Consider the following 12,331-nt stretch of genomic DNA (forward strand, 5'->3'; position numbering starts at 1 on the left):
CTTGCATGCATGAGTCCCTGGTTTCAATTCCAGAACCACATAAGCAGAAAAAGTGGGAAGTGGAGCTGTGGCTCAAGTGGTAGAGCACTCACCTTGAGCTGAAGAGCTCAAGGACAGTGCCTGGGCCTAGAGTTCAGGCCCTACAACTGACAGAAAAAAGAAAGAAAGAGAAAGAAAGGAAGGAAGGAAGGAAGGAAGGAAGAGCTCATTAAAAGAATGAAAGGACATTCATTGGTGGCTCATGCCTGTATTTCTAGCTATTCAGAAGGTTCACATTTTGAAGCCAACCCAGGTAAGAAAGTCTGTGAGATTCTTATCTCCAATGAGGCACCACAAAAGCGGTAAGTGTAGTTGTAGCTCAAGTTGTAGAGCACAAGGCTTGAGCAAGAAAGCTCAGGGAGAGCACCCAGGTCCTGAGTTCAAGCCTCAGGACCAGCAATGACAAGAGACAGAGGGAGAGAGACAGAGGGAGAGAGAGAGGTGAGGAGGGAGAGAGAGAACATGTTCAGCCGGGCTCCACTGGCTCACGCCTGTAATCCTAGCTACTCAGGAGGTTGAAATCTGAGGATCATGGTTCAAAGCCAGCCAGGCAGGAAAGTCTGTGAGACTCATCTCCAATTAACCACCAGAAAACCATAAGTGGCGCTGTGGCTCAAATGGTAGAGCGCTTGCTTGCCTTGAGCTGAAGAGCTGAGGGACAGTGTCCCAACCCAGAGTTCAAGCTCCATGACCAACCAAAAAAAAAAAGAAAAGAAAGAACATGTTCATACTTTTCCTTAATTGTGAAATGCAAAGCCCAGTTTTCTAGCTAATTGACATCCCTCTAGGATCCCTACCATGTTGGCGTTGGTAAGATTGTGGAAAGTGAATCTTTTGATAAAGTTGGTCTAGTTAAGTACTGCAAAATTGTTGGCTGAAAAGAACCATGCCAACAGTGAGGTGATTGCTTGCATTTGTGTTTCCTTATTCTTTTTTTTTTTAGTGCCACTTTTGGAGTTTGAACTTAGGGCCTGGAGACTGTCCCTGAGGGTTTTGTTGTTGTTGTTGTTATGTTTTTGCGGAAGGCTAGCATCTACCTTTTGAGCCACAACTCCACTTCTGGCTTTTTAGTGGTTAAATGGAAGTAAGCATCTCATGGACATTCCTGTTTCGCCTGAACTTTAATACTGATCTGCAGATCTCAGCCTCTTGAGTAAGTTAGGATTGTACGCATAAGCCACTAGTGCCTGGCTGCATTTTTCTCCTTTGGCTCTTCTGGATGTCTTTTTTTTTTGGCCAGTCCTGGGCTTGAACTCAGGGCCTGGGCACTATCCCTAAGCTTATTTTTGCTCAAGTCAAGCACTGTACCAGTTGTGCCACAGTGCCACTTTCGGCTTTTTCTTGTTTATGTGGCACTAAGGAATCGAACGCAGGGATTCATGCATGCTATGCAAGCACTCTACCACTAAGCCACATTCCTAGCCCTTCTGGAAGTCTTTCAAGGTAGTTGTTACTACCTTAGTGTGTAGGAAAGTCTCATAAAATCAGGTGCTATAGGTAGTGTGGCTAAGGATGTTTCATTGTGCAACTTGGGTCCTTCAGGACTAGGTTCGTCTAGCAGGTGGAGCAGCTTCTGCCTGATGCCTCTCAGCTTTCCATTGCTACTCTAAGTCAGACACTGAATGAAGTGTATGTTCATCTCTTAGGAAATGGTAGCTAGGTCTTTTTTTGCCAGTCCTGGGGCTTGAACTCAGGGCCTGGGCACTGTCCCTGAGCCTCTTTGTGCTCAAGGCTAGTGCTCTACCATGGTGGTCACTGCTCCACTTCCAGCTTTTTCTGAGTAGTTTATTGGAGATAAAAGTCTCATGGACTTTTCTGCCAGAGCTGGCTTCCAACCTTGATCCTCAAATATCAGCCTCCTGAATATCTAGGATTGCAATCGTGAGCCATCTGCACCCAGTTAATAACTAGTTCTTGGGGGAGGGGGATAACAAATATTTGTCCACTTTGCCCCAATTAGGAAGATGTCCTAGAAAGGCCTGTGCTGGTTAATCTAATTGGATGGTGAGAACCTAGGAAATTAATAAAATACGCCTCTTACTGGGTTTGGGACAGCATTCCCAGAGTAGATACAGTCATGAGCACTCTGAGCTAATCAGGGCTTTAATCCAAATTTCTTTTTTTGTGCCTGGCCTTGGGCTGGAACTCTGGGTCATGGTGCTGTCCCTGATTTTTTGCTCAAAGCTAGCACTGTACCACTTGAGCCATATCCCTGCTTATTAGCTTTTGAGTGTTTAATTAGAGATGAGTCTCATGGACTTTCCTGTCCAGACTGGTTTTGACCTTTTATCCTCAGATCTCAGTCTCCTCAGTTAGAGCTAAGATTACAGGTGTGAACTATCAGTGCCTGGCTGAATTCCAAATCTAAATTGAGGTGGTAGAACTGTGGAAGGTAGGGCCAAGTTGGAGAAAGTGTGTTGCTGGAGATGTCTGAAAGCAGTATCTGTGCCCTGTTCCCTTCTTGTCAAGCTCTCTGCTTCGGGGCTACCATGAGGAAAGCAGCTGTGCTGCACCTTCTCTCAGCCACAATGTTCAGCCTTACCACCAGGGACTGATATCATGAACCCAAATAAGTTTTTTCTCCTTAAATTTGTTTCTCTCAGGGACTTGTGCACAAGTCCCAGTAAGGAGAGAGTGACTGGTGCAGGTCCAAGGGCTCATGGCATGCTGAGACCCTGGTGTAGTTCCACTTTTCTTAGCCAAACCTTTCCTCTATAAACCCTCAAGGGGGCGCTCTTCTGCCATTCCTCTCTAACAACGAGTGTGTAGAAATCTGTTTCCCAGTAGATACAAGTTACAATGGTTGGCACTGGATAAAGCCTGGGAACCAGCTCTAAAATGAGATTTCTTTGTTGGTCCTGGTTGTCTGTCTGAAGGAGACATGGACACATCCTGGGTACTGCAGCAGATGGAGTATTGCTGCCCAGGCATGCAATTTCAATGTTAGATTTTTCACAGGTGGTAAACTAGGATTGGATATAAGTGGGAATTATGCCTTAGCAAGGAAATAATCTCAGAAGTTAGAGAAAAATTAAGGACAGATAGAGGATGTTCGAATTAGCCATGATGTGGAGGTAAACAATGCTTTGAGGGTGATATTTACCAGTGTAAAGGAAGTCTAAATCTCATATACACAACTGGGAAGATTCTCACAGTTACACTCTGGTAAATACAACTGATAACTTAGGAATGTAAGAGCAGCAAAGTTTCTAGGTGCTGATGGCTCACACCTATAATCCTAGCTCCTCAGGAGGCTGAGATCTGAGAATTGTATTTTGAAGCCAACCAGGGCAGGAAAGTCCATGAGACTCATATCTCCAATTACATACCCAGAAACAGAAAGTAGAGTTGTGACTCAAGTGATAGAGCACTGGCCTTGAGCAAAAAAAACAAAACAAAAACCCTGAGTTAAAGCCCCAGACTGGCACTCCCCACCCCCCAAATTGTAGCAAAGTTTTAGAAAAAATTGTGTCTCAACTTCAGCTGGTTCTGCTGAATTGGGGAGGAGTAAGCGGCTGAAGCTTTGAATGAGGACATCTGGGCACATGCATTGAGTCTTAACCCCTCAGCTTCCAATGCATCCTTTGGGCCTGAAGAGATGACTCACATTTCCCTGTTCAAAGCTGGTGCCTCCTGTATGTTTGAAGGTGTGGCAGAAGACTCTGTTTTGAAAACCTGTGTCCTGCTCAGGATTATTTTTTTGTCTGTTGTGGAGCTTGAACTTAGACCTGGGAGTGGCCCTGAGTTTTTTTTGTTGTTGTTTAGAGCTAGCACTCTATCACTTGAGCCACAGCTCCACTTGGGCTTTTTTGCTGGTTCATTGAAGATCAGTGTCTCAAGGACTTTCCTGCCAGAGCTGGCTTCAAACTGTGATCCTCAGACCTAAGCCTCCTGTGTAGTGAGGACTACAGGTGTGAACTACTGATGCTGAACAACTTCTTTATTTGTTTATTAATTTTGTTAGTCGTGGGCCTGAACTCTGGGCCTGGACACTGTCCCTCAGCTCTTCAGCTCAAGGCTAGTGCTCTACCACTTGAGCCACAACACCACTTCTGGCTTTTTCTGCTTATGTGGTACTGAGGAATCGAACCCAGGGCCTCATGCATGCAAGGCAAGCACTCTACCACTGAGCTACCTTCCCAGCTCCTAAACATCTTCTTTAAATTATCTACCTAAATGTAATCGCTTACAACTTGAAATCTCTTCTTCTTGAAGGTATCACTATGAAGTATTGTGGTGATGCTAGAAAAGGAGCAACTTGCAAATCACTGTCAAAAATTTACATAGATTGAGCACTGTGGCTCGATTATCTATTTAGCACTCAAAGCAACCCTCTACCATGATGTAGAGAATAATTTCACAGTCTGCCCAATAATATTTATTTTCATATTAGTCATCACATGGAGAATGATGAAATTCTGTTTCATATCTTTTTAATGAATATGGGTTGTATTTTTCCATTTGGATGATAAAGACCTCACTAACAGTGAACAGTGAATTCCAAAAATACTGAATCCTACAAACCATAAAATAACTAACTTATTTAAATAAACTCTAAGAGGTAACTTTAAAGGTGCATTTGCTTATGAATCTGTTTTTCTTTTTTTTGTTGTTGTTGTTGGTTGTGGGATTTGAACTCTGGGCCTGTGTGCTGTCCCTCAGTTCTTCAGCTCAAGGCTAGTGCTCTACCATTTGAGCCACAGTATCACTTCTGCTTTTCTGGTAGTTTATTGGAGAGTTTCACGATCTTTCTTGCCTGGGCTGGCTCTGAACCAAGATCCTCAGATCTCAGCCTCCTGAGTAGCTAGGATTACAGGCGTGAGCCACCAGCGCCCAGTTTGCTTGTGAATCTTAAGAAGAGAAAGAGCAGAAAAACAGATGAGGAAAAATAGAGAAGGATGAAAGTCCTATTGTTCTAAAATGAACTCACCCCCATATTTCCTTCACTGCTGCCTAAGTTTCTAGACCCCACGACCAGGAGCTTAAGAGATTAAACTTATCTATCTATCTATTGCTTGCCAGTCCTGGGCTTGAGCTGTGGAGCTGGGCATTGTTCCTGAGCTTTTTGTGTTCAAGGTTAGTGCTCTGCTACTTGAGCTACAGCTCCCCTTCTGCCTTTTTTTTGGAGGGGGGAGCATTAATTGGAGATAACTGTCTAATGGCCTTTCCTGCTTGGGCTTGCTTTCAAACCACAATCCTCAGATCTCAGCCTCCTGAGTACCTAAGATTACAGCCATGAGTCACTGGCACCCAGCATTAGATTTTTTTTTTTTTTGTCCAGTCCTGGAGCTTGAATTCAGTACCTGAGCACTGTCCCTGAGCTTCTTTTGCTCAAGGCTAGCACTCTACCAAATGAGTCATAGCACTACTCTCAGCTTTTTCTGTTAATGTGGTACTAAAGAGTTGAACCCAGGGTTTCATGCATGCTAGACAAGCACTCTACCACTAAACCACATTCCCAGCCCGAGATATCATTTATTTATTTATTTTACTAAAGGCAACTAGGGCATAATTGGAGGGTCATCTGGGCAGTTTCTAGACCTACTGAGCCTTTCAATACCTAATTGTCAGAAGAGCTAGCCATAAGGCTGCCAAGCTACATCTACGGTGCTTGCTGTGGTGGGGCCCAGGAGGAAGAAACCTGTCTGATGCCCAAATCCAGGCACAAAAGGGCCAGTAGGGTGATGCTGGGGGTCTGTAGCTATTTTCAGTTCTTTTTTTTTCCTTCCTGAGCTGTCTTTGAACCTTGATTCTCAGATCTCAGCCTCCTGAGTAGCTAGGATTATAAGGCATAGCCACTGGCAACCAGCCCCCATTTCCTCTGTACTTTTGGCATATAAATGAAATTATTTGAATACTTCCTATTTATTTTCTTAGAAAAATGCTATACACAACAGAGGAAAGTTGTGGTCATCATTTTTTTTTTTGAGTAAGGTCTCAGCTGGATGAGTAGTTTGACAGGTGACAGGTGGAGAAATGTAGAAACTGCAGCACGGAGGTCTGTTAGTCCAAAGACAATGTGAGACAAGGACTTATATCTTGCTGAATTGTCTTGTGAGTGTAAAGGTTGTAGACAACTTGTGTGTGTGCACATGCACACACATCAATACTGAGACTTGAAACTAGGGCCCTGTGTTCTCACTTTTTTTTTTCCTGTTTCAAGTGGCACTCTGTTACTTGAGCTACACCTCCACTTCCAGCTTTTTGCTAGTTACTTGGAGCAAAGAGTTTCACAAACTTCTCTGCCTCACCTGACTTCAAACCAGTATCCTCAAATGTCAGCCTCCTGAGTAGCTGGGATTACAGGCTTGAGCCACCAAAACCTGATGGAGACAAAGTGTTATGAGCATTAAGGAACTCAAGGAGCAGGGTGCCTTTTGTTGGGTCACGTCTGTACCCTTGCCTACTTGGTAGGCTGAGATCTGAGGATTATGGTTCAAAGCCAGACCAGGCAGAAAAGTGTGTAAGACACTAATCTCGTTAATTACCAAAACATCCAGAAGTGGAGATGTGGTAGAGCACAAGTGGTAGTGTGCTAGTCTTGAGCAACAAAGCTCAGGGTCTGTGCCCAGACCTGAGTTCAAGCCACAGAACTGGCACCAAAAAGAAAAGAACTCAGAGAATAGAGATGACAGTGGCTCCAGTGGTAAAGGACTTGCCTAGCACTATACAAAGTTCTGAACACTACAAAGAAAAAGAAAAAAAAAACTGGACAAAGGGGGCTCATGCCTGCAATTCTAGCTTCTTAGGAGTCTGAGATATGAGGATCACTGATCAAAGCCTGCCAGAGCAGGAAAACCCCTGAGACTCTTGTCACTAATTAACTACCTGAAAAGCCAGAAGTGAAGCTGTGGCTCAAGTGGTAGAGCACTAGTCTTGAACAAAAAAGCTCAGGAACAGTATCTAGGCCCTGAGTTCAAGCCCTAGGACTGGCACAAAAAAGGAAAAAGAAAATCCTTCTGAGAATATTGCTCCCATGAATTCTTCCTTTAACATATACTAGAAAATTAGCCTCAAATAATGAATATTACTAAAGAGGCCAAGATTTAAGGATGGTGGCTTTGATCATTAATACCAAAAGGGAGCATCAAACACGTACTTCCTAATGTAAGAGTCTGTGAAGCAGGAGTTTTCAGAATAATTGGCTCTAAGTTTAATCATGATGCAGAACTAATAGAGGAAGAGATAATTTTTATCTGTCTATCTAATAGATCTATCTATTTTTGTGTTTGTCCTGGGGCTTGAACTCAAGGCCTGGGCAACTCTCCTTTTGCTCAGGGCTAGTGCTCTATCACTTGAGCCACAGCTACACTTCTAGTTTTTGGTGGTTAATTGGAGATAAATTTGATTTGTCTGCCTTGGCTGGCTTTGTACCTCAGTCCTCAGATTTCAGCCTGCTGAGTAGCTAGGATTACAAGTGTGAGCCACCAGTGCCTTGCTAGGGAGAGGCCAATTTGAGGGAGTATTTGGAGTCACACAGATGCTGGCTCCAAAGAGGAAGAGGGAAGGGGATGAATCAAGGTGACAGTGACTTGTGTGAAGGTCACTTTCCACTTTTTATCTTTGGTTGATGACATCAGGATTTCTCCTGTGGCCTCTGAATCACACAAATTGTTTTGACTTAATTCTGGATCTCAGATGAGGAAGATTGAGTTAATCACACAGCTCAATTCCTAGTGCATTATCATGACTAGTCTGTGCCAGACCCTTCTCCTGTTCGATTTATTTCCTATTAACCCAATGCCACTTGCATATCTTTCCTCTCCCAAGGCCTGCATTCTAATTTACTGAAGGTGGATGTGATTGCCTGATTTCATACAATTAGCATCTGTGAGTCTGTGTGTGTTTCTTTTTCTTTTGTGCCAGTCCTAGGGCTTGAACTCAGGGTTTGTGTCCTGAGCTTTTGTGCTGAAGGCTAACACTCTACCACTTCAGTTACAGCTCCACTTCTGGCTTTGTTGCTGTTGTTGTTAGTTGGAGATAAAAATCTCACAAATTTTCTTGACCAGACTGGCTTCAAACTGCAACCTTCAGATCTCCTGAGTAGCTAGGATTACAGGCATTGAGCCACCAGCACCCAGGCACATGCATTTTTGTTCACAAAACATGTGCATAACGTGCATCTGAGCATTGTGCTCCAGTGCTGTGAGTGCAGCCATGCTGTAACATGCACACTGGATCTGTGGCTTCTAGCAGTCCATGAGGACAAGCACCAATTTCAATAAACTATTGGCCTGGGCCAAATTACCTCTCATTCGGTATGCCACAAATACTGCCTATGTCCCCTTATGTACCTGACACTATTTGTCCTGCAAAAGTCTAAATACTGTGCAGGCTCGTAAGAGCAAGTATTTACTGATGTTACATATAGGATCAGTCACAGCACCAGGTCCTGGGCTGATAACGGAAAACAAGACAGACAATGTGCTTGCTCTCCCACACTTTTATCAGGATGTATAAAAACAATAAAAATTTTATAGGTAGTAAAAAAATCTTTATGCAGAGAATTGTAACATGATGTGGTACTGATTGTTACTTCTATTAGGTACATAAGAATATCCTAGAGGGGGGCTGGGAAGGTGGCTCAGTGGTAGAGTGCTTGCCTTGCATGCATGAGGCCCTGGGTTCAATTCCTCAGCACCACATACACAGAAAAAGCTGGAAGTGGGTGCTATGGCTTAAGTGGTAGAGTGCTAGCCTTCAGCTGAAGAGCTCTGAACAGTGCCCAGGCCCAGAGTTCAAGCTCCTCGACCAGCAAAAAAAAAAAAAGAAAAGAAAAGAAAAAAAGAATAACCTAGAGGAGGTGCTGGTGGCTCATGCCTGTAATCTTAGCTACTCAGGAGGCTGAGATCTGAGGACTGCAGTTGGAAGACAGCCTGGCAGGAAAGTCCATGGGACTCTTATCTCCAATTAACCACCAAAAAGCTAGATATGGAGTTGTGGCTCAAATAGTAGAGCATTAAGCCTTGAGTGCAAAAGCTCAGGGACAGCTCCCAGGCCCTGAGTTAAAGTCCCAGGACCGGCACAAAAGAAAAGAAGAGAAAAGAATAACCATTAGAGATAACACCTTGCCTGATAAGAAAAAGTCTGCTAAGCATGGCACATAGAAAGGTCCTTAGGAAGAAATAACTTGGACAATTGGGGGAGCAGCAAGAAAGCCAGGGTAGGTAGACTGCTAGAAATAGAGTAAGATGGAAGATAATTGTACCCATATTCATTACCACAAACTTAGCAAGTTAAAGCAAACATGTACCTCACAGTTTCTGTGGATGAGGAATTCAGGGACAGATTAGCTGGATCTTCTGTCAAGCTGCAGTTAAGATGTAGGCCAGGTTGGCACTGGCACTGGTGGCCTCACATGTGTGATCCTAGCTACTCAGGAGGCTGAGATATGAGGAGCCCAGTTTGAGGCCAGATCAAGCAGGACAATCTGAGACTCTTATATCCAATTCATCCCCAGAAGCTGGAAGTGGAGCTATGGCTCAAGTGGTAGAGTGCTAGCCTTGAGCAAAAAAGCTCAGAAACAGTACCCAGGTCCTGAGTTCAAGCCCTAGAACCCCTCCCCCTCACGACCTTGGCCAAGTTCTTAAGGATTTGCTTCCAAGCTGAAGTAGTTGCTACCAATCCAAGCTGTAGGGTTGAAGGACTCAATGTCTTGCTTGCTGCCAACTAGAGATGCCCTCAGTGCCTTGTTGGGTAGGCTTCTTGACATGGCTGCTTGCTTCCTCCAAACCAACAGAGGGTCTTCTAGCATCTAATATAATGCTATTATAGATGCAACACCTCAGGCTGGGAATGTGGCTTTGTGGTAGACTGTTTGCCTACCATGCATGAAGCTGTGGATTCAATTCCTCACTACCACATAAACAGAAAAATCTGAAAGTGGTGCTGTGGCTCAAGTGGTAGAGCATTAGCCTTGAGCAAAAAAAGCTCAGAGATAGTCCCCAGGACCTGAGTTCAAGCCCCAGGATTGGCAAAAAAAAAAAAAAAGAAGAAGCAGCAACATCTCATCCCCTGTGTTGTATACCATGGCTAAATCACATCCAGGCCCGGCCCTTCCCATGGGGCAGGGAATATACAAGAAACAAACACCTAGAGATGGGTCCACTTTAGATTGTTCGAGAACTTCTCTTTGGAAGGTTTTATTTTTTGGGGGGGAGAGGGTGTGCCAGTCCTGGGTCTTGAACTCAGGGCCTGGACACTGTCCTTGAGCTTTTTTGCTCAGAGCTTAGTGCTCCACCAATTGAACCACAGCTCCATTTCTGGCTTTTTGGTGGCTAATTAGAGATGAAGACTCTCATAGTCTTCCCTGCCCAGACTGGCTTTGAACCGTGATCCTCAGATGTCAGACTCCTGAATAGCCAGGATTATGTGAGCCATTTGGTACCTGGCAATATCTTTTTTTTTTTTTTTGGGTCCAGTCGTGGGGCCTGAACTCTGGGCCTGGGCGCTGTCCCTCAGCTCTTCAGCTCAAAGCTAGCGCTCTACCACTTGAGCCACAGCACCACTTCAGCTTTTTTCTTTTTGCTTATGTGGTATAGAGGAATCAAACCCAGGGCCTCAGGCATGCAAGGCAAGCGCTCTGCCACTGAGCCAACTTCCCAGCCCCTGGCAACCGGCTCCTTTAGGAGTATTGAGCAAGGTATTCTGCTCCACTGTCTAGAGGAAATGATAGTGGGGCCATAAGATGGTAAGAAATCCAGGGGAAGCTGCTGTCATAACCTGTACTTCAGGGATAGCATATACAGAGAGAGGTGGGCAGAATAGACATCAACTTGACTTATTGCAAATTATGTTTTTTGCCTAAGTTCAGAAACTCCTTAAAGAAGCCAGAATTAGAACTATTTGGTTTCAATCCATTTCTCCTTCTACTGTGCCATGACAGGTGCTATGACATAGATACAGCATGTTGTTTCTATTCCAACCTGCATTTCCTGCTTCCTCTCTCACCTCCAATTTAGTGTGACACAAGCAAGCAAGCTTGCTGATGGTTAATTGGAGATAACAGTCTCAGGGACTTTCTTGCTTGGGCTAGCTTTGAACTGTGATACTCAGATTTTAGCTTCCTGAGTAACTAGGATGACAAGCTTCAGCTACCAGTACCTGGCTTGTCTCTTCAATTAGTTATAGACTAAATAGTTGTTACCAAGGATTTCCTAGATAGGACTGAAAACAATTCAATTTGGTGAAACACTTGGACACAGGACAAGTAATTATTATTATTATTATTATTATTATTGGTGCCACTCCTGAGGCTTGGACTCAGGGCCTGGGTGCTGTCCCTAAGCTTTTTTTGCTCAAGACTAGCACTCAACCACTTGAACCACAGCTTACTTCCGGCCTTTCTGGTGGTTAACTGGAGATGAGTCTCATAGACTTTCCTGCCCAGGCTGGTTTCCCACCATGATCCTCAGATCTCAGTCTCCTCAGTAGCTAGGATTGCAGGTGTGAGACCACTGGCGCTGGCCTTTTCTTCTATTTATGCAGTGATAATTTTATGCAGCCATATGATCTTTTTTTTTACCAGCTCTGATTGCTAATGAATGAAACTCTTTCAAAGCTACAAATAACACAGGCTAAATAAAATCAAGCCTATTCCTGAAGGCTGTAAAATCACCTACTCCACTGGCGCGACCAGGACCGGGGCTTTCCGCTCCCCTCCGTCCCTCCACATAACGTGCCCTGGGGGCCTTTCAACCGTGGGTACCCACCCTAAGCCACAAGGGCCTGAGGGCCAGTTTAAGCGGCAAAGCCGCCAAGGTGGCGCGGCTCCCTGGCGGGATTGAAATCACCTGCTCAAGGTGGGGCGGTCGGTTTGCGGGTCGGGCAAGGAAGGGTCGGCTCCTGCCAGCCGGTGCTCCCATTCACTCCAGCCACCTGGCGGCCAGCGATCTGCGCAAGCGCGAAGTCACGCGCCCTCTCCCGCCAGACTGACCGCCCTAGATGGGCGGGGTCACAGGAAGGAGGCGGGACCTCAGGAAAGAGGCGGGCCTGGGGCCCGGCGCGAGCGCCTGAAGGGGCGGGGCCTAGGGCGAGCCCTATAAAATTGGTGCGCGCGCTCGGCGGAAAGGGCGGGCCTGGGCGCGGGCGGAGGCGGCTGAGGCGGCTGAGGCGGCTGAGGCGCGGAGTCTGTGGTGCCTGTGGTGCCGCAGACTCTGCGGGCGAGGCCGGGCGGGGACGCGGGAGGAGACTGGAGGACACTCACGAGTGCGGGGTGGCGCCGGTCCACCTGCGCGGCTCGCCTGGCTCCCGCTGGCTTTCGGAGGCGGGCGCGGGCTGCGGCGGGCGCGGC

General features: G+C 45.7%; 1 protein-coding gene across 1 annotated transcript in view; it reads left to right on the forward strand.

Annotated features, from left to right (window-relative positions):
* The first annotated feature begins 837 nt into the window (after positions 1-837).
* Positions 838-12,331, forward strand: part of Caprin2 (caprin family member 2) — a 62,521-nt gene continuing 51,027 nt past the window's right edge. The window contains exon 1 of the mRNA XM_013033415.1: positions 838-849. Coding sequence (XP_012888869.1) covers positions 838-849 — 12 coding nt within the window. The remainder of the gene's footprint in view (positions 850-12,331) is intronic.

Source organism: Dipodomys ordii, unplaced genomic scaffold (assembly GCF_000151885.1).
Source record: "Dipodomys ordii isolate 6190 unplaced genomic scaffold, Dord_2.0 Scaffold167, whole genome shotgun sequence".
Lineage (NCBI taxonomy): Eukaryota > Metazoa > Chordata > Mammalia > Rodentia > Heteromyidae > Dipodomys > Dipodomys ordii.